The sequence below is a fragment of the Mya arenaria genome, chromosome 12, assembly GCF_026914265.1.
Source record: "Mya arenaria isolate MELC-2E11 chromosome 12, ASM2691426v1".
NCBI lineage: Eukaryota > Metazoa > Mollusca > Bivalvia > Myida > Myidae > Mya > Mya arenaria.
The window spans coordinates 25,246,092-25,269,383 of NC_069133.1; the positions used below are offsets into that span (position 1 = coordinate 25,246,092).

The window sequence follows — 23,292 nt, forward strand, 5'->3', positions numbered from 1 at the left end:
TGATACAATTGCAAAAACAGAAAATTGTCAAAAACTTATATATATTGATATCGTTGCGTACAACGCATTGAAATTAACTAACCTATGTTTCACATGGCTTACAACCCATGTATATTTCGCATGTGGCGAATTTCTCCAATTCGAAATATACTGGGGTTTTCTACCATGTTAATATCAGACAATTTAACAATAGCGTCAGTGTAAGTATTTATGTACTTATCACGTGACTGGCCCCAATTTCTCGAACATTCTTAAGTCCCTTAAAAAAGGATTACGCTAACCTCACTATTTTTCCAATAATTTGCGTTATATTTACTTCTTTAACATATTCTAAACTTTGAAGGAATTATCTTTATGATAGTCATAACAAAGCATTTCTCATTTATCAAAATCAAGTATGTATTTTGGCCTATTGAAATAAGCTACTTGAGCTTGTTCAGCTTAAAGAGTTTCGAAAAATTGTGGCCCCGATTACATTGGCCTGCAGCCTTGAGAAGAAGGGAAACAGTCGCTTTAGTTGTTTTAACCCGCACATACAGTGTCAAGCTTCATTTGTTTCCACATGTTCCATGTCGGCAGATGGACGCGAAACGTGTCAGAACAAACTAATGGGGACTGGCAGGTCCGGGCAGATGAAAGAATGTTGTTCTGGCGTATCGTAATTGCTCGTTTTATATTTCATGAACACACTGTTCATCTAAATTTGTTAGATCCAAGATAAAACCAATTCTGAATAACATCAAATAAAAAATAAAACACCTCGTTTTTCAATGCAACTCTTTGATTAGAATGATGATGAGTTTTTGTAAAGTAAGTTTTACAATTGCTGTTTAATTAAACAAGTAGTCACAATTTTAGTATCATTTACGTAATAGCATAAGGTTCAAAGATGGTCGCCAACCGAACTCCAGCAATGAATACAAAACTGTATTTGTCTCACATCGCAGGAATATATTTCGAAAACGTGTCCGAAAGGAAATCGAGAAACTCACATTTGTAGGCTAATCTGTTTCCGCGAGTCATACTTAAACATGAAAAGCATAGGCAGGGGTACAATTATTCCGCAATGATGCGTCTTTTTAGCGAGGAAAATATAGACTGCAATGGCAATCTCATTCCGTAATTAATATACATGTAAACAAATGGCGATACGGGTTTAAACGTCATATCATTAATACTAAAGATAGTTCGAAACATTAATTGAATTTTACGTGCAGAACCCCTTTTGAGTACATTGTAATCCAGTTATCCGTTCAGATGATACGCTTAATAGTGTTGGGAATCGGTTCCAGTTTGACTATCGATGATCGATTCCACTTAGTATCGAGTATCGATTGTATAGTAGGTTTTTGAAAATATCTTATTTGTAGTTTTATTCTTGAGCAATAACTCTTTATACTTAACTATGCTTATGGTATGTGTACGTTTGAAGTTATTCGGTGCTGTTGTTGCTTTTTGCCATATTGTAAACTTAACACGTCCTAATTTATAAATGAACACAAAGAAGAAAATTGGCGGACATAAACCAATCGCAAATAACGACAGGGAATAATACCGTGGGTTGAATCTGTTACCAAAAAAATCGATTGTCGACGATTTCAGGCCCAACCAATCAATTTTCGATTGTTATAGATCATATATACATCACTTACGTTGAATGAGCCCAACTTATAGCGAGGGCACATGTTACATAAACATTTGTGTTACATTTGTGTCATTATAAAGCAAAAATCTGACATTTGAAGGTTTATCAATTTCCATGATAGAGCAATTAAAACACTTAATAGTAAACAAAGAAAAGCATTTTTAGAAAAGCGAATTGTGTTAAAATTTATTAATGGCGTTGTGTTCTCATCAGTTTCGTCAAGGTACGAATTTTTTTGAAAAGTATCCAAAATTTAAAAAGGTAACAACGCATTAGATGACGGTTAACATTCTTTAATGATACGATTCGTCAAAATTAAGCCACTGTACGAAAAACCGAGTCAATATCAGAGCCATGGTCTACTCCTCTATACAAACAAGGCTTGCTGGAGCAAAACGTCGTCTCAAGCAAATAAAGACGTCTGGACGCTGGATTTTAATTAATGAACACTGATCAACTGCAAGTGGAAATGTTATAATAAGTATGGCGTTAAGCCCAGCTTATTATAATGTAGTGGTGATTCCGGAGCATTAAATACTCTCTTACCTTTTATGATAACGATGAGATATGGCCTATCATAATATTTATTGTTTCAATGCAACACGGATAAAGAAATGTATAAGGGATTTCTTGATAACAATCTAGGGATTTCTTGATAACAATCTTATTAAAGGTACATGGTTTTAGATGTAATAGGTTTGCGCAAAATATAATAATACAACTTTAGTGATATTGCAAACATCCGCTTTCATACCGGGATAAAGTAATCAAAAGATCAAAAAATATCATTTGTGAAAGTGCTTTTCCTCCAGAATAATAATTCAACCAAGAAATTCCACGAATGCTCACATTTACAATGACATTAAATTTCTCAAAAAAAATGCACTTCGAAGAAGGTAATATATGACAATAAACAGTGAGTTCAATTTGGTTCTTTATGTATTGTTCATCGAATTGAAACAAATGAGACGCCGAGTCGAGCATTAAAGGTAGAAGAGACAAGAATTCAAGTGATAATAATTCAAGTATGCATGTAGCTGTTTGTACGGTTCTTAAACTTGTGAATAAGGCCGTACCAAAACACATAAGAATATTCAACTTGTTATATTAGTATATCATTCTTTGGCGGGTTTTTTGTGTAGTTTTTTGTGACGCCATGTGTTGTGCCTGTTTGATCTTTACACTTTGATGCGTTGATAAATGTTTGGGCAAACGGTGAGATCTTGTTGAGTTTTGACTTAGTTATCCCAACATGTACCAATTATGATATTTTGACATGTGTTAAATGTTTGTTGTCTTGTAGCGTTGTGTCCCTTTTATGCCTGTATCTTTGTGCCTTTGAAATGGATATTAAATAGATTTTAGCCTTCTGTGTTAAACTTTAATAAACGGCATAAACAGTTTTATTATTTAGAATTATTTACAATTTTCATAAAATAAACATGAGATTGGGAATTTGTAGCGAAGCTCTAAGGAATAACCCTTTCTACGAGTAGCCATGCATTGTCAATGTAATGGAATTATTAAATTTCAACTAGAAGCCGGAAAAGCGTGGATAATTAACAAGATTTTGCAGGATTTGTTTTCAAATCACTATGTTATATCAAAAAGGTACAAAAAAACTAAATAGCAGTTGGAATGTAAAAGTGTCAATCTAGTTTTTGTTTTGTTTGTTTTTTCGCAATAGGGTCTCGACCATATGCCAGAACGCCTCAAGTCAAACATTCATAGCAGCTCTATTAGTTACTTTATTCTAAAATAAACGACAATTATACATGTTTATTAATTTCAGTTTATGATTTTATTAAATTAACGGCAATTACTTTATTTGATAATCTGATAACACGTGACATTACTTAAAAACGAATGGCATCGCTCAACTGTTGTTTTTTTACTATTTATCATTCGATTGCGGGGCACAACTCCGCATTTATTTGGCCAGAGGTAGCGATCTTGCTACAAATATGCGTATTGGCATTACCTTCAAAATATTTTGCACGTTTTTAACTTCTTGACAATATGAATGTTTTCGCTCGACGACGGCAACATTTTATGGACACTATTTCCATGCAAATTTGTCAGTTACGATAAAAAAACGGATATTCGGTGATAATATTATTAATAAAAACACCTAATGGCTCTATCCAACTCTTAGATTTAAATAAGATTGTGCTTTAAATGATTATATATTCTCCATTTGTCAATGCATTTATTTACTTACGTAATAGAATAAAGCTCAAAGATGGTCGCCAAATGAAAATCCGCAATGAATACAAATTGTATTTGTTTCACAAGAGAACAAGACTCAATCATTTTTATGCTTATTTATTTGCGCGATTGAGCGATAAACACGCTATAAAATGAATACTAAAACACACGAAATATAGGCAGAGAAACAATTATTTCGCAGTAATGTGGCTATTTACCGAGAAAAAAGAGACTGCAACTGCGATTTTATTGCGTATTTAATCACCATGTTAACACTTAACACGACGATAGTTGGGTTATTTACCGAGGAAAAAATATACTGCAACGACGTTTTCATTGCGTATTTAATTAATATATTAACACTTTACATACCAATAGTGGCTTCAACGTAATTATACTAACATAAGAGACATATTGTACGTGGACTACTTTTTGAGGACTATGTAATCCAGGTATGCGTTTACAAAACACGACTTGTGATTGTATGTGTGGACTACTTTTGTAGTACTACGTCAACGAGGTATGCGTTAACATAAGATAGATATAGCAGAACACTTCTTGTACGTGTACGTGTGGAGTCATTACGTTTCACGTAATCCAGGAATGCGTACAGAAAAGTTAAGGCGTCCACATTATATTGACCATAAATGTACAACGTACTAATTCACTCACACAGGTTTGAGCAGGCACATGGTAGTGAGCTTGCATGTACAAGTCAGTAACAGTACTAATCCTTTTGTTCGTACTTTTGTTAAATATGAAACAAAGAAAGAATATTTTAAAACAAAATGTGTTAAAATTTAACAAAATTTACAAAATTTCAGTTTTGCTACTATTTTTAATTGGTTGCCAAAACTGAAATATTAACAATGCTTCAAGTTACGGTTAACGTTTTGTAACAAGTCATCACATTAAGATATTGTACAAATAAACGGGTCACTATCAGAGCCAGGTGAACTGTCAAGGCTGGTTTGGGCAAAACGTAGTCACATGTAAATAAAGTAGACTCGACGATGGATATTAATTGATGAACACTGACCAGCTGCTGCTTTAATTTTAATAATAGCGTATGGGGTTAAACCTGGCATATTATAATTTAGTGTGGATACTGGAGCAATGAGTTATTTTTCCCTTTCATGAATACGATGAAATAACGCCAACTGAGAACTTTTATGAAGGCTCACATTGACAATGAAAAAAACCTTCTGAAATAAATGCACTTTGAAGAAGGCAAAACAGGACAATAAATAGTGAATTCAAGCCGGTGTCATTATGGATTGTTCGTCGAATTTAAGATGCACTCTTAATCCCAAATAAGATGTACCACAATTAATTAATTAGTTTTAATCTTCCAAAACATAAACAAGAATGGTGTTTATGAAGGATACCGTGTTTAACTTGAAAGAGAGGTGAAGAAAACATGATATTTCTACCTTATGAGACGATAGTTGGTCACTGTGAACCTTTAAGGACACATCTGTAATTTAATAGTTGTTTTCATCTATGAAATACACGGTTACAAGCCTTTTATCAGTAAATAATATTGTCCATATTGTTCAATCAAAACCAAAACCAAATGACTTTGGAAAACTTGTGGCGTAATCGAATAACATGCAACGTAATGCAAAAAAGCAATCAACAGGATATACACTTGTTTAAGCTCTGACATTATGGAAACGATACGGGAGATTAATAAAATGCAGAAACAGTAAAAGTTGATTTAAAAAATCCAAAAAATTAGCATTACAATAGGAATTTGTAACAAAGTTCTGAGTAATAATCCTTCTAATGGCGAAAATGCATTGTAATTTTCATGGAATTATGAAAGTTGAAATAGAAGCCGGAAAAGCGTGGATAATTAACAAGATTGGGCATGATTCGTTCAATGAAGCAACAGATGCAGTTGTCTTCAAATTCATTTGTTATTTTCTCACTTCATTATTAAAATCCAATAAGCAGCTGAATTGTAAAAGAGTCATTATGTTTTAATGTGGCAAATATTTTCATCAACTAGCGGGTTGACTATATGCATGGACGCGTTTTGGCGAACTTTCACAATATCTTCTATAACATCTGACTTTGATTATACAAGACAAATATACATGTAAATGAATTTAAATTGATTATAATATCACATTGTACATTTTAAGCATTTTAGGTTATGTATTTAATAATCTATGAACGCTTGAAAAACGGATACACAATGTATGTGTTCTTTGTAATTATTGCCTGGTAACATAACCCTCTTCAAATCAGGGTTCTAATAAAAAACGGTAGTAATGACATGATCTCATCAGTAAAAAGACTTGGCAAATATTATCGTCATAGAAATAAAGAATACAAAATTTAACTTTATGGCCAAACTTAGAAAATTCTGAAAGTTCATGGCATATATACCATATAACCGAACGTAAAATTGAGCCAAAGAAAAGAACTATACAGGACACCATATGTTTGCATGTGCTCATCCATCGACAATAAGCAAAATAGAATACAACGCATATCTTCGCTAGAAGCTAATAACATCTTTTAAAAAAAATGCAAGTATCCGCATTTAGGCAAGAGACAGTCGTTCGCTATCTGGTAGAAATACAGTTATTACCCTATGATTGGAATGGGTAGAACTACTGGGCAAAGGTTATTTTTAGTAGCAATACTCTATTCATACCTAGAAGTTCAACGCAGAAACAACCTAAGCAAAATCGAACTAGGAGAAAAACTATGAAAACTACAGGAAAAAACAGTAGTCAAATTGTCTATAAACCTTGTTTAGAGACACAAGGTAAGAACACGAAAGACACTGGTGAATACACCACGTACAAATACCACAAACATACCACACATGCATCTTAAAAGCTTTACCCATAGATGATGGTCAAAATAAGTCGAGTAAGACAGTTCTACATTGCCAACTTTATTAAAGATTATTTGGCAAATGATATAAGACTAACAAGAATATTCTTTATGCCTTTTGCTGCATAAGTCATCTGTTAAAGTGATATTCGTATTAAAATCAATACATGCACATGTATTACAAACATAAATTAAATTGAGCGATAAACCTTTAAATAATTACTGTATAATGCATTTATGGAAAAAAAAAGATTACTGATTATAATATTGAAACGTATTCTAAAAAGCAAAATAAGAAATAACTGGTGGGTCAACAAGATGATCAACAGTGATCAACTATCGTCTCATAAGGTAGGAAAGCCGTGTTTGCTGCACCTTTCTTTCAGAATAAACACGGTATCCTTCATAAGAACCGTTGTTTTCTAGATTCAGTCATCTTTTCCGATAAATCAAATCAATGGTATTAATGGTGGTACTGCTCATTTGGGAGTAAGAGTGCATCTTCAATGTTTTGCATAATTTTAAGTAGTTCCCTGTATGGATATGTTAAACTGAAGACGCCGACGCCAACAACAACGCAGCAACAAATCTTCGAAATTTACTTCGAAAGATAACATATATTCTCCTCTTCTTATGTTACATTATAGTATTAATAGTTGTATTAAGTTGTCATTATCGTCATTTGAAGCAAATGCTATTCAATGTCGAAAATGAATAAACGATATTTCATTAAAAAGTTTCTCCTAAAAGAATCCAATAACACATGTAGTTCATCGCCCTGACAATGACCTATAGCCTGAAACTGGAGAAAACAAGGAGATATCCCCTTGAGATGTGTAAATAAAAGTTTACGGTGCTAAGAATTATTTGTTACCAAATGTTCCATGTCGCGAGATATGCCAGGATAAGTAGCGGAATGAAGTAATGGGGGCTGGCAGGTTCCATGTCGCGAGATATGCCAGGATAAGTAGCGGAATGAATTAATGGGGACTGGCAGGTTCCGGAAAATGAAAATATGTTCTTATTATAGAAGATGACGTATCGCACATGTTGTTAATCTTGTATTTCATGGACACTATTTTCATGCAAAGTTGTCAGATCTGATAAGAAAATGACACTCCGTAATTTAATCGATCATGTAAAATATTCCATGCTTTTATCCAACTCTCTGATTTTGAATAATAATGTGTTTGTGTCCAAAATGATTTGATAAAGATAATAATTCACTAATATAATTTGTAAGAAACAGGAAATATTTCCGGATTTAGATGTATTAGGAATGAAAATAGTGTTATTATTTTCGTCTCTTTCCTTACTATCCAGTGGAAAAATGAAATCGTAGGAAGTTATGTTAGCAAGTCTAATTGTCGACTATTTTTCTTTCACCTACAAGATTACCGAATCAAGATTCAATGTTATGATTATGAAAATTGGTTTCACAAATATCTGTAGCAATTTTTTTTTTTAGAAAAGACAAAGTAATTCCATTCAATGTCCAGTAGGTTGTACAAACAATGAGGACAACTTTTAAAAGTTGGTTCAGTTATACAGGCATTTTCAACTTTTTAGCAGAGGTAAATAATCGGCTACATCCCAATAGAAAAACAAGGAATTAATGGTAGTGATGATGTTATTCGCATGGATGTGTTTGTTTCAATCTTCCATTATTTTGAAAACATAGTTTACGCGTTAACTTTGTCTAATTTAAAGCGTTTGCGCGTTAAATTGTCCAGAAATGGAAAAGGCCAAGGGACAATATCACTGAAGTAAAATCGCAATTTCAAATCGTTTCACCATATAGAACCATAGTATAAAAAAATCTGGTTTGAAAACGAATTTTCACAAAGAATGTGTTCATTAAAAACCTATAGTCAGGATTTCAAAGAAAACTTAATCTTGGGCATACAATTTTTTAAGTAATTGCTAAACAGCAAGGAGTTTCACTCAAGAACATTTATTGATGTTGAATATTTTTTCTTTGATATTTTAACAAAAGTTTTTAAGCAACATATTTTATGAGAACATCCCTTTAAACACACAAGAAAAAAATACGATTATGAATAAATGTTGGTGTAATGTGCTGAAATGAGAGAAATTGAGGTTTGACTTAAGTAATTTTGCGATATTTTGGCCTGGCTTCTTCCAAATTGATGCTGAAAAATCCCTGATGTCTCTTTATGACATACCAGACTATTTACAAAAAAGCTTACCCTTCCATCAATATCAATCAGACACTTAAATCTAAGTTAAGACATCCCTAGACATTATATTATATCCAATAAACAGTAATTCTGGCTCTGGTTGTTGTCCTTGTTCCAATACAAACCAACATACGTCAATTTCGTAAAGTGAGCGATTATTAAACGAAGTACAAAGCACAATATGTGTGGTGAGAGTTGTCTGGCGGTATAGGTGCCCGCCTCTCACACTATACATTATGGGTTCCCATCCACCACGGTAACTTTCTCATGGCTTTTCAAAAAGTTGAAAGATCTATTTTGAAATAGGCCTTGCTATTTTTAACACCTGGAATTGTGTTTTTTGTATTAATCTATTGCTTTTGTTATGCTCACCATCTATCTGTAAAACCAAAATAGTTATTGGTGCCTGATATGTTACGCAAAAACAATTCACAGGTCGTATTGTCTTTTGTTAAAAATCGTTGCACTTAAAACATGTGGTGCCAAGCTCCTCCCTCCAAATAAAGAAAGAACAAAAATAACAGAATATTAAAAATAGCTTAGAGCAGCATTTGAAGATTTTATCCCACTCACCTTTGTCTAGTTTTGGTGGCGGCCTGTACTTGACGCCTGTCTGACTCCAGAAGACCGGGATCGAGCCTCTAACTTGTACGAACGACACTCGGTGATGGCCGAACTCTATAATCTATAGACAAAATAATCGTAAAAATGAAATATTTAGAATCGCTGCTTGTCCAAAACAAATATATACATAACTTATTGTGCTACAAACAAGACTGACCTCTCAGAGCATCCGCTTAATTATGAATGATCTACATATGTTAACCCTCAACGCAGAAGATCAAAACGACATTTCAAAAGAAATTGTAAAAAATCATGAATATATTTTATGAGTAATGCACAGTAGTAAATGAAACAATAGAAGATGGTTTGACTAAATTGATTTTACCTTTGAATTTGGATTTGAAGTACATTATGTTTTAACTATTTCAACTCATGGGTCAATCATGTTTAAGCTGTCTTAGAAGGTACGATAAGTAGAGCAAACCTGTTCTGTTTCTACATAGTTTGCACAGGCTCCGAATTCATCTAAGCCCCGCTTTTTAGACCTCGTTCCTGAAATACAACAAACAGATAATAGTTCGAATTGAGATTACTAAGCACTACTTTACAGTTAAACTCACCATGACGTTGTTTCAGTCTACTTTAAGGCAAGTTAAATGCTTTGGAAGTCGTGAGCTAAACAAATTCCAATTATAATCCGATGACTTAAGAGGCTTTCTTAATGTAGAACTCGTGTTATAAAATGCCATTGCCTCGTATTTGATGGTAGCCAATGCAATTATCATTGTCATGAAATGTCTTTGTCGTGTCACTATCCCCTAAAACCAGAGCATGGCTTTATAAAAGCATTCCTGGGAACAAAGAGGTTACAGTGCAAAAAAGTTATTACAAACTGAATAAACGATGATGAAAGGATAACGAAAATAACAATAGACAGCTATTGTAAAGACCGCATCAAAACAACCAGTCGTGCAATAATGTAATCACAATATAAATACATTTGAAGCCAATGTTAATTACGAATGCACATTTTGAAAAACAAGCAGCTCAGCTTATGTTTGTACAAAACAAGAACTTCAGCCAATGTAATGGGACTTGCAATACAAGAATATTATGTATTCCTTGTATTAAAAATGCCTGAAACGGAACCTAACGGAGTTACTAGTAAAAATTCTGTTTTTAAGAGAAAAAAAAATGAACATCATAACTGCGTAATCGAGGAAATGATAATATGTCTCTCCAAATGTCTTGCAAAACAGATGCTTTAGACAAATCGCATTCGCCATAATGTCTATGCAATCATTAATATCAACAAAAGCACGGAAAACAGATACAATATAATAACTACAGCTACCAGTATTTTTATCCCACAGACGCCAACAAATTAAAGTAGGGCAACGACACAGGCAGCCATTTGTATTTCATAATGCTTAATTCTTTGGTTGAGATCAAGTTAGAAAACTCATATATTTTATTGGAGACTACGCTTCCAATGATAACCATCAATTCAAATCGTTTTAATATACATATGAGCATAAAACTGTTGGCTATGTATCCATGTTTAAACAACTGGCATTATGTTTAAAACTCAATCAGTAAATATTTTGACTGGATCTATCAGAGACCTGCTCTATGCCTGCTCCTCCGGGAAACAAGGATGAGCTTGTATGTGATTGGCTCCTTGTCTGGTCTGACAATCGAAGGCGGGGCCATTGGACTCAGGTCTCGCCCGAGGTCTGTAAAGTCCAGGACACACTCCTGGATGTCCACACTGCCCTGAATGACCGGAACTAGCCAGTGGTCAGCGAGTGAGGGGTCCGAAAGGGAAGGCTGAAAACAGGAAATATACGAGATCATTTGAGTCTGAAATAAATTAACGTACGAAAGACTGACATTGCTACTAATAGAGGTTATATACAGTCGAAACTAGCTTTGTCAAACTATGTTATCTCAAAGATTTGGTTATGTCTAACATTTTTCGAGTGTGTTGGATCTAGAAAGGCTTATTTGGATTTCGGTTATATTGAAGGTTCATTATCTTGAAGTATTTGCCGTGGTCCCAAGAGCTTCGACATAGCGAGTTTTGACTGCATCTCGAAACATAATCATCTCAACTGGGGTTTTTTCGTCCAGCAACACTATTTTTATTACGGGTACAAGCCGTTTTCAAATTAATAAAGTAGTTCCTTTCAATCGGTCGAGGCCCCAAATAAGTATTCAATATCGAAATTGTAGATAAAGTAATGGTATATTTTTCAATCTTCAGCGAAATAAAGATTGTAGAAGCACGCTTATAATTACACATTACTAATGCTGCATTAATTGTATGACGTTGATAAAATAGGAGTGTTATTTTGAAAGATTTCCTAAGACATAATTTACTGAACATATTAAGAATTTCAACAAATGTTCACAGAGCACTTTCAAAAGGGAAAAGACAAGATAATAATCCATTTGTTTTCTAACAAAAGAGAATCCTGGGAAAGAAAACGTCAAGCTAAGTACAAGACAGACAAAAAAAGGTCTAGAATTGTATGAGAGCCGCAAAATGCCATAAAAGCTGCCATACGGTGCTCATACATCAACAGAACTGGGACATTTCTTAATACACCCTGTCATGATGATCGAAAGTCTATAAATATAGTGGTAATAAATTACAAAAAATTGCTCATAATTATGAAAGCGTGACAAAAGAGCTAAGCGTGATTTAGAACAAGATTATTTTTTTAGAAGTTTAAGAAATAAGGCAAAAAACTATTGAATATAGTTTTAAAGAATAGGAAAATCAGTAGCATGGAAATTTGTTTACATTGCAAGTATACAAATTCTCAGTTTATAATACCAATATTTATCAAAACATATTGTGATAGTGTTGGTTTAAAAAGTATGTATTAAGTATTATAACATCGAAATAAATAATGTTGTGGATCGGTGTAGAGCAGCTTATGTAACTCACTTTCCAACGTGTGGAATAATTACAAACACTTGGTAGCTGTTTTGAATTGGACGAGACCTTTTTTGGTTTAGTTACATACATGTACTGTGATGTAAAAAGATATTTCTATTAGCCAAGATTTTACTTGTTCAACCTCATTCCATTTTGTTATATAATTCTTGAAATTGACATTCTATATTTGAAATTCCTTTTAATCTTTTGACTGCTAATTTAAATCATAGGAATAAAATTTGATAATATATAAAGTTATCTTTATAAAATAAAATAAACTTTCCTTAAGAAACTTTTACTCGATTTAAAAGTTTAACATGTGTCACAAGTAAATCCAAAAAACACCCACACCCACACCCACCCACACACACACACACAGAGAGAGCAATCCAAAAACACCCACACCCACACGCACACACGCACACACACACACACACACACACATAGTACTGGGTCGATTGCTCAGTACTTTAAGTTAACAACGTTGTTAATATCATCGTTGCTAAGATCCAAACATTCAATACTCTGGAAGTCGATGTCGTTAGCAACGGTGATAACTTTGAAAAAGTTTTAAACAATCGACTCAATCGTTGAGTCCAAAATTAAAGTTGACGCCAGAACAACTATTTCAGATAAAATAAAATTGTTTCTATCAGTGTTCAATATCAACCTTTGTAAAATGCAAAATTAAAATAACTTTGTGCCTGTGTATCTGTTTGTAAGATTTTGCCAGTTGAATTTGCTTCGCTATTGCATCTTTGCTTTTTTAAATTGAATTTTGATAATCAGAAAATCAAAATGCAGTTTCTGAAGTGAATCAATGTTCTCTCCGCACACTACATTTTATACATTTATCTGTCGATCACTCAAATGGTTATAAATATACGTTAGCTGGTTTATTCATATGTTTGCCTTCGCCAAAGATGTCTTTGATGTAACAGTACATATCTGCACATCCATGCTGTTCTTGTACTGATTTTCAATGTGTAAGCTTTCTTATTGATTGTTTCATTTGCTGTTTAATGCGTGTGCTTAAGAATAATGCTCCTGTTCGGTAAACATAGGACATGAGTGTGAAATTGAGTGACCAATAACAAGTTAATAAAACGTTCCAAACATTTTGGTACCAATCAAAAGGGCTTTGTTTAATTTCTGTTAACGAAAAAAACACACACTAAAATAAGGTCATCCGTGATGTATTTCGGTCATCTTATTAACGTCATTAGTATCAAAAAGAGTATAATGATATCTCAATTATTTAGATTCATTAGACATAAAACAACAACATTACACTTGATTGGTCAACAAAGAAGCTTTCCTAATGATTAATCGAATACTTCTACAGACTAAGTATTGTATTGCGTGTCCAGTCCTCGTTTCGCTTGTGTCCTTCAATCATTATTATGGTTTCAGAGCGATTGACTTGATTTCTATAAACCTTTTTTAGCAATTAAATTTGTCTCCATAGGTCCATATTAATTAGATAATATACTTCGAATAATTATATGGAACAAATATAGAGTATTTTATTGTTTGCCTATCATGTTTTTGGTCTTTGATGCGTGTTTCATTCAACATAGGCTTTAGCAGATGATAATTGTTAGTCATGAAAAAGCTAGGGTCTGTTTGAGTATGACGGACGCATATCAGAAGGGTAAAAGGGCTTAGCAACTTTTTGAAATTGATTCCAACGGCATTTATATTAATTTCTAGGCAATTCCTACTGTTATTAGTACAAATGTCTAAGCAGAAAAAGCAACGTCACAACTATATACAATAGTCTGACGCACTCAGTCCGCAATTCATGGTTAATCCTGATTATAAAACCCCTGGACTAAACACAATCCCTATACTGTTTGAGCTGCTTACTACGTCACTGTAGTTCCCTTTGCGTAAATTAACAGTTAAAAATTGAGCGGAAATTCAGTGTTTACCTCTGTTGAAATGACTTATCCAATGCGGTTATCACAAACTTTATTTGAGTTCCCAGCAATGTCCCCTAATAAATGTAGGAATATTCAGGAGGTTTGTTTGACAAAACAGTAGAAATACAAGAAAACAGTAAAGAAGAAATACACGGAAACTATAAATCGAATATTAACGTTTTATAACAATTGTTGTTTCTTTCTTAACATGAATGTTTGCAATGTTTTAGACCTATCGTTATTAAAAATAAAGTGGATACCGTAGTGACAAGCGAAGTAGCAAAAACATAACGACTTAACGTTTAACCCCAGCAGATAAAAGATATCTGATAATTCTAGGAATCAATCAGAAGGCTAATGAAAGAAATAGAAAGGGAACATATTAAATACTTGACCGACATGATATTGCAATCAACTTTATGTATTTAAACAATTTTAGCATGCTTTATTCGTTCAATTATTTGTTAAAATACATAAAAGCTAAAACATTAACAATGCAATAACGCCATCTATGATGTATTTTGTTTATCTTATTTACATAATTGTCATCAGCAAGCGTATCATGATAACATTTTTTTTTTATTAGACATAAAACAAGAACGTTACACTTGATTGGACAATAAAGAAGCTTTCCTTATTATAGTTTCAGAGACCAAGAAGTACATTGCGTGTCTGGTCATCGTTTCGCTTTTGTCCTTTGATCATAATTATGGTCAGCTAACGATTGCCTAGATTTCTGTTAGCTTTCTTTTGCAGCTGTACTTTTCTCCGTAAGTCCATTTGAATTTGATGATACTCAAGAATGTCATGGGTAATCTAGGGGCATAGTGATTCTCTTGTTAATTCCCTGGGTAATTTTAGCCATGTGTCGTTAAGCAAGATCAAAGTATGTTTTGGGCCGTTGGATATAACTCTGTGGTTACCATAGAGTAATCAAAGTGTGTGGAGTCAGACTCTACACACGATGACCAGTCCCACAGCGTAAATACCCCGATAATGACATCAATCCGCAATTCATACCTTATATAAGAACACATTTAGCTACAATGTAGTTTATTATACAGCACAAACACCTATAACATGCGTTTTTCTTCATTACACGCAGGATATTTAAATGACTGAATTAATATTTAGAAACTACAGTTGGTAACTCGACTTAAGTTTAATGTGTAATAACCTAGGATGGCTCATGAAAGCTCTGGAACTTATTTCCAGTGAGATCGCACCTCTGTAATGAATCATATTTTTTCCACTTCTTGTATGCACGCAAAGCGCCTAATGGACGATGCATTTCCTCTAGACAGTCAGTAATTACAAAACTGCCTTTTCTTTGTTATTTCGGAATGAATGTCGGTTATTTTGTTTACTTTTCATCTTACACTGTCAGAAAAACCACGTCCTACATCATTTGAAAATTCATGTTTATATTTTAAGTATAAAAAGCTCGCAAAACATACAGAAATTAAGCCAATTCTTGGTTTTCTTAGTATGACATTTGGTCCTATATACTATATATGTCCTGGGAGAGTTTGATTGCAAACTTGCATTATTCGAAAAGCCATTTTTGAATGTAGTCGTCAGAATAATACCGTTGTTGAGCCTAAATCCATCAAACTGACCTAAACAAAAACACAAGACATGGTAATTCGAGGGATATTAGAGATCTAAACATTGGCCCCACTGTGGGGAGTTGGCTTGTGTGGAAAAAAACATTACCATAAACTACCAATCCATTACCTTCATCTTAATTCCTACTTATCATACGCCGATCGATCAGGACTTCGTTAATGTTAACAACGTTTTTAACGGCATCGTTGTTCACTTTAAAATATGGAATATTTGGTGATGTGCGCATACAACTGAAGAGTTATGCCAAATCGAGTAAGAAATACTGCAGTTTATAGCCACACACGCGACACAATTTCAACCATAGCCAAAAGATCTTCAACTACAGACTCTTCAGGGCTAGACGTATATTGAAAAACGCGGTTGGCATTCTTTCCGCAAGATTGTCAGTGCCTGCATATGCATTAACCTTAAAAGGATTCAGAATCCTGCACATGACCGGGTCCGGTCTGAGGACAAAAACCATGACTTGGTTCCTATAGAGCTATAGCGGCCAGCTGGAAGAGAAAACGTCGACGCTGTTGCAAGAAACCGCCAGCATGAAAACCTTAGGTTCCACTTGGTAAGAAATGCTAGATCGGTGTCTTTGCAAAACAGAATGGTGAAGTTGACAGTTATTAGTTAGGAAGAGAGTCATGTACTGTTTTCCTATAATTGATGTTTTAAACATGTATACTGAGCTTGTTTATGAAGTTTTTTCACATAGTATTTCAGTTTTCCGCTATAAATCCGTCATCTTCGGAAAATCTACTGCGACGATTGGCAGACTCTCAAATCGGCGACATTTCAGCATTCTTTTGTGAACGATTCGGCAATTTTTCAGCATGTCCTGTACAGTAATGGTACTGCAACCGTACAACAAGAGCTGAAAACTTTTGGGAGCCGATTCCGGAATATCGGCATTTTTCCTAGTCACTTTCGGGAACAAAGGATAGGTTTCGATGTTTAAACATTAAATATTCGTATAACACTCGACGATTACATTTGATTTAATTTAAGTAAAACAAATCAATCAAATAAGGATGCATGGATGAAGCACGTAAATAAGTTTTTTGATTAAACATTCATCAATTTACTTTACCAAAATGATTCTAAAGCTTTATTTCGGTCTAAAAGTTACAAATATGAGATAATATTGACGTCAGTATACAACATTCATACTGTTGTTTACCATTTGTATCGTTATAATGTAAACAAACCGTTTATTTGAATACGCTTGTGGAAAATTTACATAACAAACTTCCTCAAATAAATGCATTAACATGGGACAACACGACACTAACATCCATTTTGTTTTAAATATTCTCAAATAGAAACAGGAATGTGTCTCTGCCATAGCCGTTGTCGACACAGACATCCCAGTGGACTAATTTTGTCTGGACATGAAAATAAAGACAGGTTGGCAATGGTTACAATACATTATATATGTTGTTTTAGCATAATGTATCATCTGTGATTTGTTTGTTTGCAAAATGACAAAATATTGTCCAATAAAGTATAAAAATGACAAATGGTATTACGTCGAATCCTAAACTAAATCATCAAAACATAACGTTATTGTATTTGGTAAATCCTTTGCGAAGGTTATTGAAAAAATAATAAATTTAATGGAAATGCAATAGATTATTACATAGCCCATATGTACCAACGTATTATTTTTCATTTTTCTGATGATACCTGTTTGAAGTAGGCCTTATGCCCCTTCTTCTATACGTGGTATCGACTTTTATATATTAAACGGTCTTTCACTATATACATGCAAGCTTGTTTCCTCCGCATCAATTTACATAAAAAAACATTTTTCGTCTATATACAAATCAGAAATAAATAGTTTGTCTTTTTCTATATGGCAAGTCCTGTTAACTAGTAACGAAAGTACCCCTATGCTTGGTATTTCAATCGGAACCGGAAAAATGTCATATATATTGAATTTTCACTCAAATACCATAATCTGGTCGAAGGAAACCTTGCTTGTTCAATAACAGAGAGTAAAAACCTATAATAAATTAATTTAGAGCAAAACAATTTAATCTTGTTTAACTATTAAGACAGATGAAAAACAAATACACATTTATTTTCTGTATTAAATTTCAAAGAGACATTTATAAAATTACGCATTTACACAATCAACGTAAAAAAACAGAAACCCCAATAACAATCCAAATTGTGCGTCCGCTGTAAAATATTATCCTCCTCCTACTAGCTCGCATTGACAATTCTTTGCTTTTTGGGGGGAAACACTGCATTTGCCGAGTTTTGGACCATCTGGTGTCTAGCCCCTTTAACAACAGTTTTACCATAAAATGCATATAAACGTAACAATCATGGTCGCTAAGAAGCATCCGTCTTGCAATTCTAAAGTATTGTTCTAAAATACAATAGCTTTCTATTTGCATTAACTCCTTTCCAGAAGAAACAAACATACAACTTTTTAAAATTGTTATTGTCGTTCTTCAAAAACTTTCATACTTCCGTTTTATTTAAATAATTTGTACAAAACGATCGTAAGCCTAGTTTGTCTTTGAATATGATCTAATAATTCAGAGAGATATATCTAAAAGTACCAGTAAAAAAATAATAATAATAATAATACTTTGCAAATAACATGAATGACAAATAAGCAGTACCACAATTAATACAATTGTTTTTATTTACAGAAAAGGATCAATGAATATCGAAAACAATGGTTCTTCTGAAGGATACCGTGTTTAATTTGAAAGAAAGGTGCAGAAAACACGGTAAGTCTACCTTATTTATATGTGTGCGCTTTCAGCTATTAAATAAATGTTTACAATCTTATTATCAGTTATTGTTATTTTCCATCACTGCATTATTTAGTAAGTAGTTAAAGGTTCATTACTCAAAATTTATGTTTGTTTTATTGATTATAAGTGATTTTTTTTAAACGAGAGCTTTGCTGTACATGTGGGTAGAATACGTTTTTGGCAACATGTGTACCAAATTTCATCTGAAAACCTTGAGTGGTTTATGAGCTATGGCCAAGATTCAAGTTTGTTTGCGCACTGCTTACGACATCGATACCCCGGCTATACCTCGATATTTTTCCTTTGAATATCAAACCAGCTATAAAACGCCTTCTTTTGTTAAACTAATTCACAATTCATGATCTGACCAAACCAATTTCAAATAATGTAAAAACCAGGTACCATTGCATAAACACAGTGAATTGTGCTGTGCTAATTGTTGTAAGAGTATATCTATTACACACATAAGGTCAATAAAGACGAAGATCAAAGCGTACAAACAGTTTCAACCTTGTTGTGGCACTATATCATAGCATATTCTTGAACGTTGTTTTTTAAATCAATAGTGATTAATAAAAATTCGTTACCATATTGTACAGAAGTTAAGAGAACATGGAATAGTTCAAGTTATCACCAACTTAAGATTTTGTTTGATGATACTTGAAGTTGATTTGATGATATTTTGGCATATCTTAGTTTCAGCCATATTGTTTCCAATGGTATCATGACAATTAAGGAGAATGCGTTGTGTGCTAGTCCATGTATGTAATGCAAAGTTCGAGTTTAGGTTGTTTGCTGAATTTGAATTTGTAACAGAACAGAACACTTATTAAGATACAAGCAATAATCATAGCATGCAGAAACGCATGAAAAATGAACATGATTCTAAACATATATTACACATCGTTTCAAGAGAGGAATTGAATCCAGTTTAAGTAAGACTGGAATCTTCACGACATAGTATCTAACACATGAATTACGTTTATAATAAATAAAGACAACTTATGTAACAATTACGTTTTAGAGTTAAGAATAGTATCTAATTTAAAATAGCATTCGAGCACGACAATAACTAGGTATACAAAGATTTCTTACTCGTGTATACGTATTTTACTAAGGTAGTGTAGAAGTTATAATATATAGAACACCTCTAACCAAAGTACATGTTTTATCACATAGAATTTGAACAGCTTTATAACGAGAATAGTTTGATACATTGGAAGAACAATTTTATTTTCTTCTTGAATGTGATTTTTTAAGAATTGCTCTAAACATGTCTTGCACACCAGACTTGCAATTCCCCTGAATATGGCTTTGCTGGAAAATTTTGTCTGCTTCCTCTCCTCGCTCCGCCATTGCCAAATGATTCACTAAAAACAGCGCATCACTTCGTTTTACGTTCCAATATAGTTTTATAAACTATGCCATTTAAATACAGCGCAACTAAAAACATAGTTTTAACAAAATATAATATAAACTTCATCAAATAAACCATCTGAAAATGGAACTATTTGACGTCAACATTTTACAAAAATAACTACGCATCATGATGTCAGAAAAATAGATCACTTTGCTATAGGTGAACTGTACATACATGTACATACGTTTTCTACATGAATTTGTTACACAAAAGGAACGCACCTAGTCCGGGAACTCGAGAAATTTCGTTATCTGCTTCCGTACGTGTAAGGAAACACATCATTTTAGTTCTTACACAAATGTTCTAAACTTCAGAGAGTTGCACTCATAAAACCGTTCTTTTTAAGAATAGCAGCTTCGTTTTGTTAACCAGACTTGGCAAACTGGATATGTGGCCTGTCGGGGTGTACATAATAGTTTTAGTCGAGTTGACCTCTTACTGCATGTACGCAAAGTTTCAAATGAAAGATGCATTCCCTTTTGGAAGTTGTTAATAATGTTTTATATATATATATATTCTTTTGATCTGAATAAATGTTGTTTTCATTCATTTTATTTGTACTTTTAAAAAGACAATATTCAATATATTTTGAAATATCAAAAACAGTTCGAATTATAAGACCGCTTGCAACACGGACATAAGGAAAAACGTATCAATATCTAAATTTATCATTTAAGATATCGATAAAATCTTAACGGAAATACATGAGAAGATAAGGTATACCCATTGAATGATGAAAAAGGAAAACATCTTATAATTGGTTTCTTAATCAGAAAACACACTAGTTTCTGTTTAAAATATACAAACATAAGGTTAAACTCAAGTTCAAAGACATTATTTTGATACTGTTTTACATAAAACTGAACAAAAGTTTGGAATCGATCCTTCATTTTGAAATGGTTTAAAACTTATCTGAAAATAATAAATCATGTTACGTTAAACATAATGTATTAACGTGGGACAATACGACACTACCATCCATTTTGTCTTTAATATCCTAAAGTGGAAACAGGAATATCTCCCTGCCATGAATGTATTTGACACAGACATCCCAAGGAACATGTATGAACATAGACAAGGTTATTAAGCTGAATTTGCCAACAAATCAATATTCAGAGTAGCGTGTCAAATATAGTGATTTACATCTGTTGTCTTGAAGTGTCACATATTTACACCATTATTCAACTCCTTCCATTACTATAATAAAAAATATAAAATATTTCAACTGATACTAGCAAAGTTTAATGTAAATGCTCCAAATTGTTTAATAATTCTTTGGAGCGTAAATTTCCAGATATGGTATTATCGACATTAGGTGGATGGATATTACCAGAGCAACTAACTATTCTGTGACCGTTTGTCAAATTCAAAAACACATTGAAGCTATGCTTATATCCTACATCAATGCTATATATTGTAAAATAGATCAAACACATCGTTTGATGCAGGTACCTCTTAACCAATAAGGATGTTTTAGCCTTAAACTGTTTTAAATCATCGATTGTTAGAACTAAGTATCTGTTTTCAATCAATTACAGAACAAACTCAACATGTTCTACATTCCTTTACACCACCAGTATAATTGCAAGATATAGCAAAACTGTTTACTAAAGCAGTTAGAATGTAAGAATAGTCTTGACAACATTTCTACTACAAATTTCTACAACTATAAGTCTCCAGAAAGGTATTTCTATAAAATATTTTCCATTACCCAACAATTGACAGGAAAAGTCATTATCTAATTTGTTAAGGACATTCAACTCGTTCGGCATGTGACAAGATATGTCACAACACGAACTATGACATTTCAATTCTATATTAAAAGTCGCAGTATCTTAGAATTGTAGATTATGTTACTTCAAATAAGGCAAAGTTTGTATTGAAAGTACATAGCATGAAAATCGTAATACAACACAAGACCACGAAAACGGAAATAAGTGGACAAAGAAGCAAAGAAACGATGAACAAAGCGTATGTATGTAAGAAATCAGATTGTTGAAGCATTTTCCCCTGAAATTACCATAGGGTAAGAGTTGTTCTCTTAGTTTGAACCAAAATGTATGTGTCTGTCCATTTAAATAAGATATCTATCTTGACAATACATCATTTCAATGTTACCAAAAACCCATGAGACAGGCCGCATTAATTATTAAAGAAATGTATCAAATGTTTAAGTCTACGGTCTAGTAATGGAAAGCTGAAATTGATTTCTATATTCGGAGACAAAAAGCTTGAATTAATTCAAATATTATAAACAAGTATTCTTTTGTGAGAAAGTTACCCTTATCCCTTATGTACTTGCTTGTTAGCAACTGATGGTAAAATTATGTTAGTAGGCCTGATGTTCACTCTTGAATATATGGTATACACTTTGGAGACCATTCGGAATTTATCTTTAACTTACTACTAGCAATAAATAATGATTTTCCTTCATAAACATGTCATACAAATAATCTTCCACTATAACAATACATGTCAAAAGGTCCTGGACAGGGAAAGTGGCGTGTTTTTTATGAATATTTAATCATTTTATGCCACAATGAGGAATAAATTGCGAGTATGCTTTGATCATTGTCAGTTTTGACTCAATATTGAGTAAAAGATATTCTCCAGACTCCAGCAATTAAGCTAGCGTTTGTCACTGACCAAATGTATTCCAAGAAAATGGATTTTCCCAATAATCGTGTCAAAAACATATAAAACATTAAAACTCTAAAAGCTAAAAGTGCTTGTTCTGAAACTCTCTGTCCATGTCAGGAAAAACGTCCTTGCTTATAAATACGTAAGGCAGTTATGTTCTCTCACTTACTAGGTCATGAAAAAATTGAACGTCATTATCATATGAAGGACATTTGATTAAATGGTTGTTACTGACATATTGACATGAATTTTAACGGATGTTTTATTAATACAAATGTTTATATAGATTTATAGCTAAGACACGAACATTAATACTATGAAATCTCAATCCTTTTACAATATTGACTTCAAAATGTGACCTTGACATTTCAGATAAGGGCACAGATCTTATGCGCGACACAAATTCCCATAATGCTCAATAAATGTGATTAAATGTATAGAAATCTCATAAATCGTATAATCGTTATGCCTGGCACAGTATAATCAATATCAACCCCT

General features: G+C 33.1%; 1 protein-coding gene across 1 annotated transcript in view; it reads right to left on the bottom strand.

Annotated features, from left to right (window-relative positions):
* The window catches only part of LOC128211377 (phosphatidylinositide phosphatase SAC2-like), a 413,773-nt gene that overhangs the window by 334,833 nt on the left and 55,648 nt on the right, over positions 1–23,292 (bottom strand). The window contains exons 7-9 of the mRNA XM_052916105.1: positions 11,097–11,301; positions 9,956–10,023; positions 9,481–9,592 (exon numbers count right to left, since the gene is read on the bottom strand). Of these exons, the coding sequence (XP_052772065.1) occupies positions 9,481–9,592; positions 9,956–10,023; positions 11,097–11,301 (385 nt within the window). The remainder of the gene's footprint in view (positions 1–9,480; positions 9,593–9,955; positions 10,024–11,096; positions 11,302–23,292) is intronic.